This window comes from Centrocercus urophasianus, unplaced genomic scaffold (genome assembly GCF_019232065.1).
Source record: "Centrocercus urophasianus isolate 14NV4802_14NV808 unplaced genomic scaffold, USGS_Curo_1.0 seq_13, whole genome shotgun sequence".
NCBI lineage: Eukaryota > Metazoa > Chordata > Aves > Galliformes > Phasianidae > Centrocercus > Centrocercus urophasianus.
In genome coordinates, this window is record NW_024884475.1 from 12,906,594 (window position 1) to 12,926,760 (window position 20,167).

The window sequence follows — 20,167 nt, forward strand, 5'->3', positions numbered from 1 at the left end:
GTAATGTAGTTATGTTTCTCGTCTGCTATGTGAAGTATAATAGGACACAGAAGCCAGGCACCCACTGCATCAGGCACTACGCAAACATATCCCTGTACAATTCTTCCTCCATGAGTTTACAATTTAAGTACACAAGGATTGAACTATGTTAACACTACTGCTACTTCCTTTTTTTTTCTAGGCTCTGTAAGACCTAAACATCAAGTGTACTGTATATGTTATAAATATTTTCTAAATATTATTTACCCAAGAGGCAGGATAACAGCTTTGAAAGTATAAGTACGATGTAGAAACACTTAAAACACACCCAACTTTCCCATGCCTCTCCTTTCCAACCTTTATTACACAAACACCCACTACTGTTTTCTCCTAACACCCTTATGGGAAGCATTTCCAAGCAAAGCAAAGCTTGTCTTTACCTTCAAGGCACCACTTAGCAGTTGTCTTGTGCCTTCTCCCAGACAGCAGTATCTCCAGGCTGTCCCACCGCTTGTTTATTTCTGACTGTGTCTTTTTCCACATTGCCATAAAGTTAATGGAACATCCACTCAGAAAGGACAGGATTCCCATAAAAAATGACTTTAATTTCTCCCTGCTACATCTAACTGCTAGCAGGCTTCTGTACTACACTGAATTACCTTTTATGTCCTTTACTGTACATGAAGACAGCACGTCCTGTAGGGCCTTTGAAATGTTTGGTCCGATGGACAGCTTGGCACACTGGTAGCAGAGAAACACAACTGGAGTTTATGATAAATATGATGCCATACTCATTTCTGAATTAATTCCATCTTCTTCTGTCTAAAAATACAACTTGAAAACTAATCCTTCCAGTGAGTTTCCCGAAGCATATTCTCTTTCCATCTTTGAGCACTAAGCTCAATGAGCAAGGGACTGTTTCCATTTTGTGTCTCACACAGAATCGAGCAGCTCTGTGATTTGTGATAAATGTGAGAAAGCAAACAAGAGAACATACCACCTGAATTTTCCACTACAAGCTACTGAATACATTCTTACCAAGACATTAAATGTGAACTTCTGTGGAACAGACTGGAATCTTTCTCCTAGATGACCCACCAGTAGAATTTCTGTGATTTGATCTTTTTTCTCCTGGGAATCATATTTAGACTGAATTAAATCTCTGTGAAGATTCTTATTTGTTTTCACAATTTTCATGATTTTTCTTTTGGTAGCCCCGCTAGAGAATTTACTGCAGTCGAACACAGACTAGAAACTATTATAATAAAATATTACCTCCAATTCATCCTTTTTTTTATATATATGCACTCTCAGGAAAAACATCCACGTTTTAACCAGTGGTAAAGTTGACAGGTTCTCTTGTAGTGGATACATCTTGATATACTGAACTTTGAAAAATCCATGCTGGTGATCAAAAAGATCCAAAAATGTATTTAATGGACATATAATTGCTGAAGAGGCTACAGTCTTAAAGCTATTCATCATGTTTTAAGTAGTTTATTACAAGTAACTATAGCCCATTTAGGACTCAAGGATCTTTGATTTCACTAATATTAATATTTGTCCTAAGTTACTAGTAATGATGAATACCAGCACGAAATGATCCCTTTTCTTTTCTATAGCTGACCTGCAGCCACCCAAGCTGCAAGCCCAGTGCAGATGCACCAGAGAATCCATCTTACAGTTGCAGTCTTGTCTAGGTTTTTTTTCCTTTGTTTTACAACTTATCAAAACAGCTGTAGGAGCTTGGAGGGAAATGAGCGATTTAAAATTGTTGTGTATACTAAATAGTTGACTACTCAGCCAAAATAAACTTTGGCCTTCTAGTAGCTTTAAGGCAATATTGGCACATGTAAAACAAAACATCCAACAATACATACCATGATGAGTGCCAGATGTTCGTGGGAGAAAACACACAGCTGTTGGGCTTAGATCACCTGAACTCTTTTTCAAAACCAAAGACACCAGTCACCTTTGTTGAGCTGTCAGATTAGCAGAGGGACTGTAAAGACTGGAAGAAGGGAAGGGCCGTCTCAGTTACACCAAAGAATGCCAATTTATGCCTCATCAGCCAGCTGTCATGTTGAATTCCTTGTGACAGACAGGACTAAAAATAACTAATTTGTCTTAAATGTACTGTTTGCCACATTGAAATAATGCAGTCATAGTTACTCTTCTACTAGAAGCTGAGCTTTTCTCAAGTTTACTGTAAAAATCCAATTGACTCCAATTCTTCTGTTCTTCTATCCAGAAACAGCACTGTGCAATTCATCGTGGAGAGGTTATTTAGCAAGACTAAATTTCAGCACACCACAAATTACAATCAAGTGGAGTGCAGAGTCCTAAATTATATGTAATAATAAAATAATAGTTAGGAATTACGATTATCCCACATACACAAACATAAGATAAATATTGGATGAGATATATCCCTGACATGAAGTTTCAATAAACATGAACTGCACACAAAAGATGGAAATAGATTACAACTAATCATTAGATTGTTACAGGTGGAGTTACTATTCACATTAAAGTATGAAGAATTTATGAGCATGTGATGGCGGTGGATCACCATTGTATATTTTATTCTCCCACCTTTTTGCTATTCATCAGTGACCTTTTTTTCTTTTTTATTACATTTATATTTGAACTAGATATCCTTTCGTAGATATATTCTTGCCATTAGTAAGCAAAAGGTCTGCTCCCAGTTATCACAAAAAAATAACATTTAAACGAGCAATCCCAACTCCTACCCTACGCTGCTCAATTAATGATCACTGATTGAAGCAAGATGTAATAATGGGCTTAGGATATTTTCTCTCACTGAAGCCAAAAGCAAAACTCACACAGCAGTAATGGATTTCTCACAGTGGCTTTATCTCCAAGAGCCTATACATTAAATTCCTTGTTCTCAGTCTCCACATGCCTACTACAGTCCTATACTTTAATGCATCTGTGCTGTAATTGCACAGCACAGCTCTGTAGATGGCAAAACTATGCACAAAAGTTTCCAGTTTTTGTAACTCACAGATTACTCCAACCCCACTTGGAACCAAAACTCTTTCATATTTGTCTGATAAGAGAATTACCTCACAGCAACAGATTTCATTCTGCAGCAAATGTTTGTTGAGATTGGTCTTTACAGATTGGGCTTTGTGCAAAGTATCTCTCAGGCCCACCTGCTTTCCATAGTCTGTGAGAGTCCCATTGTTTCCTATTCTGCTATTAGTTAAGGACTAGAGGAAAGATGTAGGCTAGATGTTGGGAGCGAACTGTGGAAGGAAGGGATGCCATCCAAAGTGACCTCAACAGACTGGAAAGGTGGGCCCCAGTAAATCTAATGAGGTTCAACACAGCAAAGTGCAAGGTTTTGCACTTAGGCCAGAGGAATCCCAGGCATCCATACAGACTAGAAGGAACAGCCCTTGAGAGCAGCACTGTGGAGAAGGAACTGGGGGTCCTGATGGATGAAAAACATAACATGAGCCAGCAGTGTGTTCTTGCAGCTCGGAAAGCAAATGGTATCCTGGGCTCCATCAAAAGAAGGGTGGCCAGCAGGGACAGGGAGGTGATTGTCCCCCTCTACTCTGCTCTTGTGAGGCCCCATCTGGAGTACTGTGTCCAGGTGTGGAGCCCCCAGTACAAGAAAGACAGGGAGCTGTTGGAAAGGGTCCAGAGGAGGGCCACAAAGATGATCAGGAGACTGGAGCACCTCCCCTACGAAGACAGGCTGAGGGAGCTGGACTTGTTCAGCCTGGAGAAAAGAAGGCTGTGGGGTGACCTCATTGCAGCCTTTCAGTACCTAAAGGGAGCCTATAAACAAGAGGGGAGTCAACTCTTTGAAAGGTAGATAATAACAGAACAGGGGGAAATGGTTTTAAGTTGAAGGAAGGAAGATTTAGGTTGGTTGTAAGGGGGAAGTTCTTTACTATGAGAGTGGTGGGGTGCTGGAACAGGCTGCCCAGAGAGACTGTGGATGCCCCGTCCCTGGAGGTGTTCAAGGCCAGATTGGATGGGCAACCTGGTCTAGTATTAAATGTGGAGGTTGGTGGCCCTGCATGTGGCAGGGGGGTTGGAGCTTCATGATCGTTGAGGTCCCTTCCAACCCAGGCCATTTTGTGTGATTCTGTGAATTCTGTACCCAAGGGGGGGGGTTGGTGAGGCACTGATACAGCTGCCCAGAGAAGCTGTGAGCACCTTATCCCTGGAGATATTCATGCCCAAGATAGATGTCCTTTGGGCAACCTGAGCTGGTAGGTGGCAGCCCTGCCTATGACAGAGGGTAGAACTAGATCATCTTCAAGGTCCCTTCCAACCCAAATCATTCTATGATTCTATGACTCTATTACTATCTCAGTAAACAGAATTCAAACCATAATTGTATAAAATATTGAGTGCAGTACTCCACGCAGACCTGTAGTAGGTATGACATTACCCAAATGAACACAATTACTAAAAACAGGTGAACAATTTTTGTTCAAAACGCTGTATTTCTTTATGAATTCACAGAAACACAAAATTAGAAAAAACATGAAACTATCATAATGAAACATAACAAATAGCTTAAATATTTTTGGTTCCTTAAAATCTCATGGGTGGTTTCACTGAAATATCCCCTTTTTATAAAGTCTAATAAATTCAATGCTTCCTGAAGTTGTTACATTTTAATTGCTGTAACAGCACAAAACATTTATCCATACATCTGGTTAGAATTCCTTTTCTTTGACAAACTTAATCAGTGTAATTATCTATTTGACAGACACAAAGTTAGACAAGGAGAAACCTCCACAAGACATAATTTACATGCTTCAATTAATCTTTCTAAAAATTTGTACAATCCAACAGATGGATCAAACTCTATGTGAGTATTTGACCAAAGAGTATAAATCAACACTGACATGTTTTGTTTTAGGCAGTAGCTTGAGAAATTAATATTGTTTCACAAAGTTAGACAAAGGAATTGTAAATCTTACACTTCTAATAGCTCCCTTCCTCATAAAACTATCTACTACACAGAATATTAATGATGCAGCATTCTTAACCATGGCAAAGAAAGAATAGGTTAAACATATATGTATACATACACTACTCTTGTTCAAACATTTTCTTTTATTAATATAAAGAAGTCCATAGCCTGCACCACTGCAACTTAATTCACGTAGTGAAATTTCCAGAAAAGCAGATGGCCACTATCATCATCTGATGTCACAGCATGCTTTCAAAGCAGAGACACTCCTGTGATTTCTCACCTTCCCTTAAAACTAAGAAGTGCAAATACCGTGATATGGAAGCAAAATCTTACCTGGGGAGATGGCATTGTTTTGGGGAAGACTCCAGTAGACTTATGACCACAGTAAGCATGGTACCAGTACTCAGCACATCTACAGTCAGCTCTCCAAAAGTATTTTGGATACACAGTCTGAACACCCTTCATTCTGGAGTAGCCTGGACCTCCCAGGAAGAACAGGTAAACTTGTTTCCTTCCTCTGATCATCAGAACAGGCAGCAGATGCAGTGCTGCAGTCTACAGCAGGTCTGAATGTGACCACCTTCTTGCTCCCAGCAGCACTACATGCTGAAGAGCCCCTGTCATCCTCCCCCAGGCAGCAGGCACCTGGCAAACCATTGGTCTCACACAGAAGGAGCTCCTGCCCCAGATGAGCTCTTGCATGATATGTAGGGGTAACCAGAGCTTCTTCCTGGTACAGAGAGATGCTGCTGCTCTCTAATGACATCTTTCCATAGACAAGTTGATGTCACTTCAGCAATAGGAAAGCATAAAACTTGCATCTCTCCATCAATATAAGAATTCTTTGTTTGCTAAATACATCTCTCCATCCATCTCAGAGGCAGCAGTATCACCCTCAAGGCTGATAAAAAATTCAAGAGGGAACAAAATTGCCCCCAAACATTTTCCAACTTCATTTATCAAGTCAATATTGAAAACATTCTAAGGTTCACACTTTTCTAAAACCCTTCCTTACTGAACCATGAACATACTCCAGAGGTATGCTCTTTTGGCTCTTTTCACTTAAATGTGAAAAGCAGAGCTCCAAAAACTGCAAAGTCCTAATGCTCTTGATGTCTTAAAGATTATTTAAAATAAAATAAAATCAAAATTAGTACCAGATGGGAAGGGGCAAGGAGGCCAGAGAGACTAAAAAAAAAAAAAAAAAGAAAGAAAAGAAACATTCTGTTTTATCTGCAGTTATTTTTGGCATTTCGTATTGGTACTTGAGTGTTTTTTTTTTTTACCCCTCAGCCTGCTATGACTAACTAACTCCAAGCTTAACTGGTAGTGACTATTGGCAATTTTACTCACTCGTCAGATAATCGCAGAACATTTCCACATCTTTTATTTCATAGTCCTATGAAACTATGTCTCATAGTCCTAGTCTCACACACCAAACTTTACTTGCAAATACTGTTCCCACGTGGATTATGTCTTCTGGTGATTCACTGCACTGGTATTTGTGCCCTGCTTGCTCCTTAGGCCTTGGATCACACTTGAGCTCAGACTTGCTTTCAAGGAGCCAGACAGTGGGACTACAGAAGAATGGAGAGCCATCCCTTGCACAGCATGGATACAAGTTTTGCATTTACAGGAAAAATAAAGCCTTATTTCACAATATAGAAATAACTGTTACAATTCCTTAAGCAACTTGGAAGCAGAGAACAAGATAGCACATTTTTCAATCTTAAGCTTTCCATAAGGAAACAAAAAGAATAATGTGCAAAACCAAGGAATGATCATATAACATGGATAATTTGTAGCAACCAGTATAAGAAAAATCCCACAGACTAAAATGAATTTTCACAGATTACTGATTGAACATTAAGAACACGAACAAATCCTCAAAAAAATCCATTTGCGGTAACTTGGAATAATCTTGAGGGATGTGATTCTGTGATATACTTAAGAAACTGAAAATGTCCCTTTTTACAACGTTGCTAGTTTGATCTATCTGAAAACTTAATTAAGATGCAAGACAATTGGCTTTAAACTCTACTAAATGTTGCCTTGCAGCCTTGGCTCCACCCCAGTATAATTATTTGTACATGCATATTATATTCCATATATATTATATTCAAAAAAGCCATATGGAAGAACATTAAGGCTCCAAAGGAAAACACCAAGGAGTCAGCAAAATGCCAGGGCCTCTTGTTCCCCATAGTGCTGTCTGCTTGCACACACATATGATACCCTCCCTCAGATATTGCTCTGAGAAAGGCGCGGCACATTCCTCTATTTACTACACCCAAATGAAAACCTTACTGTGAGGGCAGAACTCATTTCCTGGCGGGCTGTTTGGTGTTGTACATTGCTCTGGTAACCAAGTGCTCGCCACACACACCCTCACTGCACCCCATCTCTATCCTCTTCTTGGTCCCCATCCCTTTGGCTGGCGGCCGCCTTCCCATTTCTCACACCCTCAGCCACCCAATTCCTCAACTACTCTTGGTTGGAGCCACACCTAGACAGCAAGGTTTCCATCCAAGATGTAACTCTGGCCAGACAAGAACTTCAAATTTTTCTCCCAACTGCCTTGAACCCCTGCTGACAAAATTCCTCTCATGTTCCTGCAAAGCTTTTTTGAACTGAAAGTAGGGAACTGGAAGGGATAATATAACACGACAGATCACTGAAGAAATTGCAGCAGCTCTGCTGACTTTTTTTACAAAAAAAAATAACAATTTGTAGGGAACAGGAACTCATTAAATACATATATATATATTCTTATATTCTACATATATTTACATATATATACACACTCTTACATGGTGGTAAAATTGTCTCCTGGAGGAGCAAGAAAAATTCACTTGCAAAGTCCACCTGCAGTGTAAGCGGCCCTCACTCTGCACCACTAAAGGTCCATTTCCCAGCAATATTTGCTGAAGAAAGAAAGATGCAAGAAACAAAAGCAAAACACATTACCCACTCTGAGTTAACTCTTGCTGTCTTCATAAATGTGAGCTTTTGTAAAAATAACAGTTACAAGAAATTACACTTACAGATTGAACTTAGATTTAAACAAACTTAAAATTAAATTTCATAGAATCATGGAATAATTTGAGTTGGAAAACGCCAATAAAAGCCACTTTGTCCAACCCCCACTGCATAAGGGCAACAGCAAGAGGAAGGGGCAATGCATTCACGGAAGCAACCGAAAAAAAAGGTATTGGAACTTTCCATACACTGACATTTGGTAGTCAGATCAGCACAAGCCTGTACGCTGAGGAACAACTGGTTTTGATGGAGTGGTTGGTCACAAGCTCCTTTCAAGATAGATGCTCCTTTCAAGATTTGGGCATCTCTGCATCTCCCTCTGCAGATTCTCATCAACCAAATATATATGCATAGTGCAGTGCAGATACCTTTTCAATCTGGATACGTTTTTCCTACTTGCAACTTTAAGACCAAGTGAAATGTCTGAAGTTAAATAAAAATTAAAATCGGCAGCACAATGACAAAAATAATATGCTGGGGTTTATTTCAGCTTTATCAAATCCCAGTGACTTTTTACAACATTTATTCAGCTGTTCTGGATAAAGAATAAGATCTACAATATTTTGAAGTATCATCAGATTTAAGACTCTCTCATAAATTACAAATTGAAAGGTCAATGACCCTGTGAGTGTAAATGGCAACCAATTAGTCAATAAGGGCAAAAGTCTAACTATATGAAACCCATCTCCTGACTCCATTTGGGTAGCAGACTGAGTACTGCATAGCTGTGTGGATAAACCTTCAGTCCTTTATGAATCTATTTTTTATTAAAATTTAGCAAATCTTCTGAAGCCTTAGAGCGGAAACACCCTTGAGTCAAGGAGCCTCCCCCTTCTGCCATAATTCATCGTACTGCTCACAGTCTTAGCACTTTCTAAAATGGGCATTCTCCTAGTGAATAATGCAAACCCACTTCATACTATTTCCAGTTGTCTCCTTGGATTGTGAAGTATTAATCTGGGTTTGAAGGAAAAGAAACCTCATAATCTCAACATACAACAGATACAGTACCTGACTAGATGCCACTGTTAATCATAGGAAGGGACATTTTCTCGTCAGGGGCACAGATAGACCTGTGTAGCTAACATGTTCTCTGCATTCAGCAGGGATGGTCCAGGCAGTGCCAATAAAACAGAAAGCCATGCAACTCAGCTCTGGGCCCCTACATGGAAGATGTTTGTAACACCACCAGTTAGCTTTTCGTTGTTGGGCAGTCATGATTACCTTCACAATGGACATCTGATGTTGATGGTGAATATCTGATGTTGAGGCCTCACCTGGAGTACTGTGCCCAGTTCTGGGCCTCCCGGTACAAAAAAGGGATTTCCTGGAAAGAGTCCAGTGGTGGGCCACGAAGGTGATAAAGAGCCTGAAGCACAGAATTGTAGGGGTTGGAAGGGACCTCCAGACATCATCGAGTCCACCTCTCCCATGAGGAAAGGTTGAGCAACTTGGGTCTGTTCAGCCTTGAGAAAAGAAGACTCAGAGGGGATCTGATCAATGTCTATCAATATCTAAGGTGCAGGAGGCAAAAGGATGAGGCCAGACTCTTCTCAGCGGTGCGTGACAATAGGCAAAAGGGGAAACGGCCACAAAGTGAAGCACAGGAAGTTACACACAGATGTGCATAAGAACTTCTTCATAGTAAGGATGAAGGAGCATTGAAACAGGCCTACCCAGTGAGGTTATGGAGTCTCCTTCTCTGGAGACATTCAAGACCTGCCTGGATGCCTACCTATGCAACATGGTCTAGGGAGCCACACTGGCAGGGGTGTTGGACTACAAGATCTCTAGAAGTCCCTTCTATCCCCTACAATTCTGTGACTCTGTCACATCATCACTTATATATGGACACAGCATCCAGAACAGCAGGAACTTGAAGACAGCCTCTCCGTAGTTTCTTGTGAGAATGTAGGAAGCCTCATTTGGTTTCCATCTGGAGAAGGTGGAAGACATGTTAAACAGAAACACTACCCAATATTTACAAGAGTCCAATGAGTAATTTTAATTAGCAAAATCAATGTCCCTTCTCATTTCCACCCTAAAGTTGCACCATACCCCACATTACCATCTTCCCATGTCCACATTAGGCCCTTGACTCCTGCCTACTATGGCAGCCAATTGAGGTGAGGTCATCAGAATATGCATTCCTAAAACAAAAGTTTTTGATCCAGGAGAGGAACTGCAGAGAACAGCTCTTCTTGCACCATGTAATTAGATGAGCCGTAAGCAAGCATGCCATTTCTACATCACAACAGCGAAAGCAGCACTGCACCATTGCTCAGAAGCATTCCTTGGTGGTGCATAAGTTATTGTATTGATAGAGTCAACATAGCATAGAGTCAGCCATATTTAATAAAACACTTTTTTAATATAATAATAATTGTAGGTATTTCCAAGTTTTAGCCTAATACATAATCTAATCTAATACATGCTTTTAGCAGTACTGAAATACTGGGGTTAAAACACATCCCTCTAAAAATCTGCTAACACCAAGGCACAGGTATGAGTACAAGTGGATGCATGTTTATATGTATACTTATACACACAGCCACATGGATGTGTGTAAGCAACATAATGTCTCACTGGAAGCCACAGCAAGAAAAGTCAATCATGTTTAGAAGGAACTTTGGGAGGTATTCATGAACTTGCAAGTGTATGTCAAGACAGGGATGTGTCAGACCTGAAACCTATCTTTCCACTAAGGGGTGCATATTGGAGCTCTCATGGTTAAATGGAAGATAAGGATGCAAAAATATTCAGTTATACGTTACCTGCTTAATAGAACTGAGTAGAAAAATCAAACTCAAAAGAAAATGAATCTCACTTGTGTTCATTCAAAAAAAAAAAAAAAAAAAAAACCCAACAAATAGTAGCTGAGATGACCAGCAGTTCAAAATAAAGCCAAAGATTTCACACTAAACACTAGCTTTAAGAAAATAAAAACAAACAAGCAAAGATGACTCTGTAAATATAAGTTATTGCTAACAACTCTTCTGCAATTACATGCCTTCAATAGAGCAATGCAGAAGCATGGTGTGTTCAGGATGACTGAAATTGCCAAATACACAGGAGACAGTTTTTCTACATCTGATGTATAAACCCAAAGTTTCATTCAGAAAAGCCATAAAATTTGCCCTAACAATATTCACTGAAAAATGGAGGCTCATGTGCATAATAATTTATCACTTTGATGCATCAGAAAATGTGTACAAAACCAGTTATCGGACTTTATCCCATAAAGAAATGCAGAGCCAACAGCCAGTTCTTGTGCAGATCCTGTCACATCTTTCTGCCTTTCCTCATGCCTTCTCCTCTTATCTGTGTAGGACGTGCATGATGCAAAAGGCTCTGCACAGACCCTGAACTCAACCTTCTTTCATGTGTGTGATTTGTACACACAGTACAGAAATGAGCAAAAGTGCACAAAAACACCTTCATTTTGATACCGTTGCATTTTCCTTGAGTCCATCACTTTGACTTTTTCCCCTATTTCTATTTTAACTAAACTCTCCTAATGGGGCCAAACTGTATGAACTCAAATGCATTCTTTTGTAGTACATGCACAGATAGCAGCAAAAAGCAGACTGTTACGAATTATATAACATCACAGGTGTCAGATAAGTATATGTAACTGCTTTAAGGAACTGGATTTGCACTGCAAATGACTCACCCGGAATTTCCTCATCTCCAGAACCAGCCAAAGTCAGCAGTTATCAAATCAGAATCGCTATGGCTTTCTTATCCATTTTTGTATGATAAAACCAGAAAAGAGGTTAAACCGAACGACTTCCATTTCCTTTCTTACATCAGTGTGTGATTACTGGTGGGATACGATTCATTTTCTTGCAGTTTATGCTAGGTTGTGAGCTCACTTGCTGTTATAAATGAGTTGTCTGTTATAATTGTTACCAATTACATGCAAATTGCTGCTAAATGGCACAGGCAGCCCATTTGTGCCAAATGTTGGTTTACACTTTGCTGTCTTTCCAAGACAGTGGGGAGATAAAAAAGCAATTGGATTGATGAGTGGGATGTCAAAATTTCTTTCGAGTTTCCATTATGCAGTTAAACATTGCCTCACCATTTGCCGACAAATTCTGGAATATATCCAGAAATCACACTTCATTTTTTCAAAGATGATCAAATACCTCCCGAAATCTGAGCAAGAAGTACTGGTTCTTCTTTATTTCCACGTCAGATGCTACAAAGGGGAGCTTGATAAGTTTTGCTGCACTACGGGTCCAGTACTCCGATTTTAGTGGGACACGCCTAACCCAGCATCTCCAGATTCTCTTCTCTCTTTGATTCGTTACTGATCTGAAGAATGGTTGTTCCAAAAATGGCAACTCACCCAGTAACAAGTAAACACTTTGGTCATACAGCTGAACTACACCTCAATTCATATTTTTTCCTCTTTCCCCCTCTCAACATGCTGTATCATTCATGATAGGAGGAAGCATCAGAAAGGCAAATGAGTATCTAAAAATACCTTTTTTATTTTTGTTTTCTTTTGAACTTGGGTGTGGCTTTCATTTACACCCTTCACAATGGATAGCAAATTTCAGAAACAACACTGAAATTCGTGAATGAACCTTAGTTTCAAAGGCATTCACTTCAATGAATGGCACTTAATGGAGTCAGAATTTCTGTGTCAGCAAAGTATGCCAGAATGTATTTAACTTCAAGTGCATACTTAAATGTTGTAGACTTCAAGGGAACTTAAATATGTGCTTAATTTTGAGCATATGCTTAAGTGCTTTTGGTGAATAGTACTGAACCACAGCCTTCAGCTCTCTGTGAAGAGAGAATGCTTTCCAAAGCAACATTTACTTCTCAGGGCACAGTGTGTGTCTTTCAAATCCTCCTTTGATGTTTCTTGGTCTACTTTGTTTTTAAAAGCTCACCAGAAATCAAAAAGGATTAGTAGGTCATGATCTTGCAAGCTACCTGGCATGGATCAGCCCCGGAACAGACAGAAATGGAGTTTAGCTGGCAAAGAAAAAATGTTTGCCTAAAGCAGTTTGCATGATCCATTTTTCCGAGGGAGAAACTAGTTAAAATCCATCTGAGATCTTATCTGTTATTTATAATCATTCTTTTTTAAAAAATAAAGCAGAAAGTAGAAAGCTGAGTACAGGATACTCAGCAGATTGTAATTAACACAGTTGACCATTAGTAAGCACCAGACACCTTCACCTATGCCAGGTGAAGGTGTCACACAACATAAGCTGTTCAGTCAAATCATCTTCAAAAGAAAAAAGAATCTTGAAAAATGTACAATTAACACAATTTGTATTTTAAGCAGGGACTTAAGTCCTATCTTTATAGAAACGTTGGCTGTCAACATGATAGTAGAGCACAGATATAGAGAAAAGTCTTAAAAGTGAAATTAAAAAAAGATCTGGCTTCCTAAGCTATTTCCCCTAGAATTCAGGGCTCTAAATGTGGTCTCTGAGCAAACACCAGCTCTTGACCTCAAATCTATATTCTTCTCAGAGGCCTGTCCACCAGAATAAGGAACTCAGTGTAGTGGTTAGATACAAAACAAACCTGAAATTGGTACCTTCTTAGGTTTGGTTCTAACCAACCTTTGAAACAAGATTGCTTTCAGTCAATTGGTTATTTCAGCACTTGACATCACTCCCACATAAAACAAGGCAAAAGGCCAATTAGCTAACTGGAAATTTTCCAGTTCAAAAGCTCAGTCAGTGCCAAAATGAATGAAGATGAAGTGGAGTAGAAAAAAGTTTAAATTGGCTGAACAGTCAGCTCTCTATGGGGAGCTGAAAATAGAAATCAGTTCGTGGAACTCAGGAGCTTCACTATCTTCTATTTGGGGAAGATCAAACTTCTGCATTTGCAAGTTAAACAGGGATCCCCAAGGCTTCTGGAGAGTACATTATAAAAAGAGGTTTTATACAGGACCTGTGTATTTTGCAAATAAAACTGCAGCACATTAAATTCTAATCACATTCTATTCATAGTAACTGAAATCAGAGAATAAATTTGTTTCCTACAGATAATTATCTGGCCTGGTGTTTCAATCTCAGATGTATGCCATTACCCCTACACAAACACAGATAAGTTTTGGCTGCTTCTTTTCAGCAGCATTCAGCTGCTTTGACATTTTAAGTGGTTATGAGTTGTTTTTAAATAAAGACGGCCTAAAGAAATCAGATGGATATGTTAAGCAGCAGTACTTGAACTAAGAGAAAGAATGCAAGTATAGCACTGTAGAATACCATCTTTGCTTGGGAAATAATGCTAAAATTCCAGATGTCAGCATTGTAAACATCATTTCTATGAAAGTCACTGCTGCTTTAAGTACTTCTCCATCCTGACCATCGTACCAATTCTTTATCTACCATCAGAAATAAATACAAGTGCTCTAAGAAATTAAATTCCCCTCACAGAAAATTTCCCATTACTACATAACTGTAAATTATGTTAAGGAACAGCAATTTAGCCCTCTGTCAATGACAAAAGATAAATAGAACAGCACAGTTCCAGTCAGATATACCAAGATGCACTTCCAAAGAGTTAAAGACACCAAATTATGGGAGATTTTCCTGTTTCCAGTCAGCTGCAGCTGCTGCACCAGCTCAGGTTAGTGACCTGCCCAAGACAAAGTACATGGTGACTCAGTCAATGCCACTTGTTCCCCTTGTTCAGCAACCCTGTGTTGGGTCTCAGATCAACGCATGCAATAGGGGCACCTTCTGACGAGTACTCTGTACTACAACTTCTATGAACAGGTCACATTCATCTTAAAACAAAGGTTAGAAAGCTCGTTTGTGGAAAAAAAAAAAAAAAAAAAAAAAAAAAAAAAAAAAAAAAAAAAAATTTCTAACGTAAGGTAGAGATTAATAGAAAAAAACATGATTTTATATATTTCATAGCATCAACAATTTCCAAATTACTCAAAAGAACACATTTCATGTCATTTTGACCTTGTATTTGTTCTTTAAGGCTTTAAAAAAGAAAGCTCAATTACAAAGAAACCCATGTGTTTTCATATCTCGTATGAACTGTCAAAAGAACCAAACACTGGGAGGAGCTCATGGACTCATCTCAGGTTCCGACAATCACAATTTGGTCATAAGGGAAAACAGCATTGTGCTGCTCTTTATGAAAAAGAAAGTTGGGCCCACCAAATCTTAGAACCACAAAAGAAAGTTGCATACAAATAACATTTCAAATGCAAGTTTTGAAAGTGCTGATAATCGAGCGCACAATCACACAAAAGATGATGCTGATCATAGCAGTGAGTTCAACTCAAACACAGCTTTTAGCTATACAGCTGTTACTGCACTGATTCCTTACAACAGTTCTGAGCAGGCAGATCACTTCATCAGTGTGCATCTGTGTAAGATCAGGGCCTGAAGAAGTTTCTTCCCTTCATCTGGCCTCAGCTCCAGGAGAGAGCATGCTTGCCCCCCACCCCCTTATGTCAGTGGACATTAAGCACATGTCACCTCACTTGGGTAGAGTGCTACATTATTTAACCTCATTGCTGTTTGTTGAATTACTCTCAACCAATTCTCACCTTCCAAGCAATTTTTAAGCTCATTAATATGGTACACAGTTAAGCCAGGTGTGTGAGCACTTTGGGGGCCAGCAGTGCAGTGTTACTTGCAAGAGACTTGATATAGGGTGCTGGCTGCCTGCTTCTCTGCTGCACACCTTTCCCATTCAGTCTGTTCCTCCCTATCAGACTACAGATAGCCCTTGCCTTCTCTGCCAAACAGGCGACTCCTTCTCTCCACATCACTTAATCCTCGGAATTATCTCTGACCTTTCTGGTCAGCCCAGTGGAACACAGACCATACAGATGGCAAAAGCACCCCGAATCTCCACCAACAGCTGCTGCAAGACTTCAAAGGCAGCTACCACAGCCCCGGGATTTACACTGCAGCTGGAATCCAACGGCTTGGGTGGGGTCCCAAAGGCTGAACAAAAAGAGCAAAGCTCATTTGTAAGGATTAAAATGTGGACAGGTAATGGATCTAAATGGGATGGCTAAGGTAGGGAAAAGGCAGGGAGAGTGGAAGTCAGTATACAAAACAGAAATTTAGAAGAGGTTAAGAGGGGCAGCAAAAGGAGGGGCTGGGGGCAGAGTAGACACAAGAGTCGTGGTTAGCCTAAATAATATACATAGATGTTAGGGAGGAAGAATGAGAAAGTCTCGTAAATGTAAACAAGCACATTCAGAGGAAGTAGGACTGAAATATGAAGAATGGTGAAGAGATCAATGGGAAGAAAACACAGACGGATGTGCAAGTCAAAGACACCTAGAAAAATACACTGAGAATAAAAGCTCACAAATAGACAGAAAAATCCACTGGTAAAATAGCTTGGACAAGGATGCATCAGACCTTTCACAAAGCAGGTTACTCCAAATGTACATAAAATCAGAAGTTTTTGATTGTTCAGGTAATAATGAGCTTTCCCTAACAAGTCATAAGAAAGCATTCTCTTCTGAAAAGCTGAACTATGAAAAGTTTTTAAGAGAAGCACACTTTTTTTTAAAATCAATATTGCTAGGGGTTTGTCACGTTCATTTTCTGCACCTCAAAAGTTTGAATGGCTCGGTTTACATTGCAAAAAATTTTCAGTAGACCTATATTCTTCCACTATTTCTTGTTACAGGCCTGCCACATTACTTTTAATGTAATTAGTTATCTCAGGTAAATGCTACCACTTACACAACAGGCAGCTTTCATCAGAAGGCATAAGTTTAGAGATGTGAATCTTCCCACCATCTAAACCTGCATGCCAAAAGCATCCTGGGAGCAAACAACTTCTTTCACATTTGCTTCTTTTGCTCTTGCAGACAGAGATTCCTCAACATCAACACCAACAAAATGAAAAGAATGAAGGATCATTGCCAGCTAAGTACCAAACATCTTTAGGAAGATAGGCCTTCAATACAAACTGATGGGCACCTTATTTCTGTCATTTTTCACAAAATTTGACTTAAACTTATTATAAAGTGTGGGGAAATTTTTTTGAAATGCCAAAAATATTCACATTTTATGACCATACAACATGTTTGTTGGGAAGCAGGACTATGAAGTTGACATGTAAGTCCTGGAGAAATGTTGAGATCTTGATGTTCCAGTGAGATCTCAGAGAGAGGGTGAATTTACATGTTTGATAATTGAGTATATGGGCAGAGGTATGGACACAGGCACACCAAGAAGAAAAATATCCAAGGATTCAAAAAAAAAAAAAAACAAAAAACACTTTACCAGATGCTTTGAAGAGTACAAGTATGATTCATCAGCTACTTCAGAATGACTGTGAGGCAGATGTACTCATCCATCGATAAGTAAAAGATAAGTTCACCTTTCAGTTTGCCTTTTACCTTACAGTTAAGCACCATGCAGTGAAACATGAGCTCCATAGGATAGAAGGAAGAACACAGATGGTAACCCTAGAATAAATAATTCACTGGAAATTCACATTTACACCTACTGTTGAATCTTTCTCAGCAATTCAGCTTGTTTCAGAAAATTCCCCATGTTTCAATGCTAAAATATCACAACGCTAAGTCATTATCATTAAGTTATAAAACTACACATCAAATTGCACACAGAACAGTTCAAAAATAAACTTAACTTTCCAATTAACTTTGAATATACTAAAATAATATCAAATAGCACATTCTATGAGAAGACTCGGGTGGGGGGCGGACCTTATAGTGCCTTTTCATTACCTGAAAGGGCCTACAGGAAAGCTGGGGAGGGATTTTTTATAAAGGCATATAGCAACAAGACAAAGGGAAACAGCTCTGCAATAGAAGAGCGTAGATTTAGACTAGATATTAGAAAGAAATTATTTACAGTGAGGGCAGTGAAACAATGGAACAGAATCATAGAATGGTCTGGGTTGAAAAGGACCACAATGATCATCCAGTTTCAACCCTCCTGATATGTGCAGGGTCACCAACCACCAGACCAGGCTGCCCAGAGCCACATCCAGCCTGGCCTTGAATGCCTCCAGGGATGGGGCATCCACAACCTCCTTGGGCAACCTGTTCCAGTGCATCACCACCCTCTGTGTGAAAAACTTCCTCCTAATATCTAACCTAAAGAGGTTGTGGATGCTCCCTCCTTGAAGGTATTGAAGGCCAGGCTGGATGGGGCTTGAGCAACCTGGTCTAGAGTGAGGTGTCCCTGCCTATACCATGGAACTAGATGATCTTAAAGGTCCCTTCCAATGCAAACCATTTTATGATTCTCACCACTTGGAATTTCTTAAACATATTTGTTTTAAATTTTAAACTCTTTCTTCAGCAGCTCTATAGGAATACCTTAATTGAAAGACCTTGTCACTTTTTCCATTTGAAATTACAAGCTTCCTTTGCTCAACCTCATCAATTTTCTAAATGTCCAAATGTTTTGTCATACTTCATAAGAAAATGCACTGTAGAGTTGAAAAAGGAAAAGCCTTCTAACTTGGAATTAGGTTGGCTTAATTTTTTTCCTCATCTTACCTTAGATGTGGCATGAGAGAACTGTATGTCTGAAAGAGACTGCTAGAAAAGGAACAGAGGAGAAATATGATGATCACAGAGGACACTGCTTTTTATTTGTTTTTGTTTTTTTTTTTTTAAACTCTTAAATAGAAATAAGATAGTATCAGTCCAAAAATAAGTCACTCAGTTAATAAAAATGACTGATCCTAATTGATCTATCAACAGTTTCTAACGCACGTTGAATATATCACTCAACATTTACAGCCCAAACAGCCAAGTGAGGTTCATCCATATTCATGTAGAGTTATGAGCATATCTACTACTACAAGAAGTAATACTGATGTGGGAATAAAAATACACAAAACGTGAGCTTTTTTTCAGAGCATCCATGAAGGCAACTTCAACTTGAGACTTCAGAAAAGTAATTACTTTTATATTACAGCTTTATTTCAACCACTGATTCTTCCTGGATACAATTTATACACTTTGCATTATGTATATACATTTACGGAATACTTTTCAAGTTATCCCTATTCAAGAAGTTGCTGAATGCTAGTTTAGATCACAGGAGGAAAAAAAAAAAAAAAAAAATGGAAAAAGAAATGCTTTGGCAAAACTTCCATAATCATACTTCTTCATTCATTTTCATTCCAGCATCAGTCAAATAGATAGGAAAAAAACAAACACAGTTCTACTGATTTACTGAAATATAATTTAGAAGAATGTAGATTTTTATTTTTCAAAGTGTGTGGTCTTAACATTTCATTTTCAGCCAGTCAAAAATAACTGCTTGCTGCTTCTGAACGGTGCAACATGTTTTTGAAACTTGTAATTGCATTGTAGCGATGGTGACTGTTAAAAGCTCCTGGCAATCCTAGAGTCTGTGTCAAAGTAGGACAGCCAAAAGTATCAAAACAGAGAAGAATAATACAGTCATTGAACTGCACACATTGAGCTTCTAGGAGGATTAACGCTTCTTGTCACAGGCTCCTGACTGTAGTTGACAATATCTGCTTTCACCACTCTCTGTCACAAAAGAAAAAACACAGCAATAATCAGAATCAAAATACAATACTGATGCTGGCAAACAACTCAACAGATAATTTACTATGAAACATAGAGGGAAAAATAAAGAGATTGTGCAAAACAGACACAGTTCAGTTTTCTTCAGCATCTTACAGTAAGTCTGATCAGGTGTTATTTTCTCAGTCTAAATAAGTTGACTCATACTAAGCAGAGGGAAGTGCCTTGGTAAGTTTTCTTGACAATTTTACAGAGCTAATAAAAAGCAGCAATGCAAAAAAATCAGTAAATGCATTTTTTTTCTCCTCAAGAATTGTTCTGCATGTAAATTATAAAAGAGAATTTTACAAACACTGTGGTATGCATTCTTTCAGAATAACTGCCTATCTTAACCAGAAATTGCAGGTAGCTCACCTTTGCCTCTTTAAGCTATTCAGAGGAAAATACAGACAGAATTCAAAGCAAATTTCAAATACAAACATCCTTAAAAAAAAAAAAAAAAAAAAAAAAAAAAAAAAGCGCTTAACTATGCATCTAGACAAAGTCTGAATTAACATAAAAAGAACTTCTGTGTACTACAAATACAAAAATACAAAAATCTAACAGATATTACACATTCTATTTATCAAGCATTTAATGGAACTATTGGTTTCTCCTACATGGGGAGAGAAATA

General features: G+C 38.8%; 1 protein-coding gene across 1 annotated transcript in view; it reads right to left on the reverse strand.

The window, feature by feature from the left end:
- Positions 1-18,595: 18,595 nt before the first annotated feature.
- Positions 18,596-20,167, reverse strand: part of RAB28 (RAB28, member RAS oncogene family) — a 61,454-nt gene continuing 59,882 nt past the window's right edge. The window contains exon 7 of the mRNA XM_042812569.1: positions 18,596-19,496. Within this exon, the coding sequence (XP_042668503.1) occupies positions 19,404-19,496 (93 nt within the window). The 3' untranslated portion in view covers positions 18,596-19,403. The remainder of the gene's footprint in view (positions 19,497-20,167) is intronic.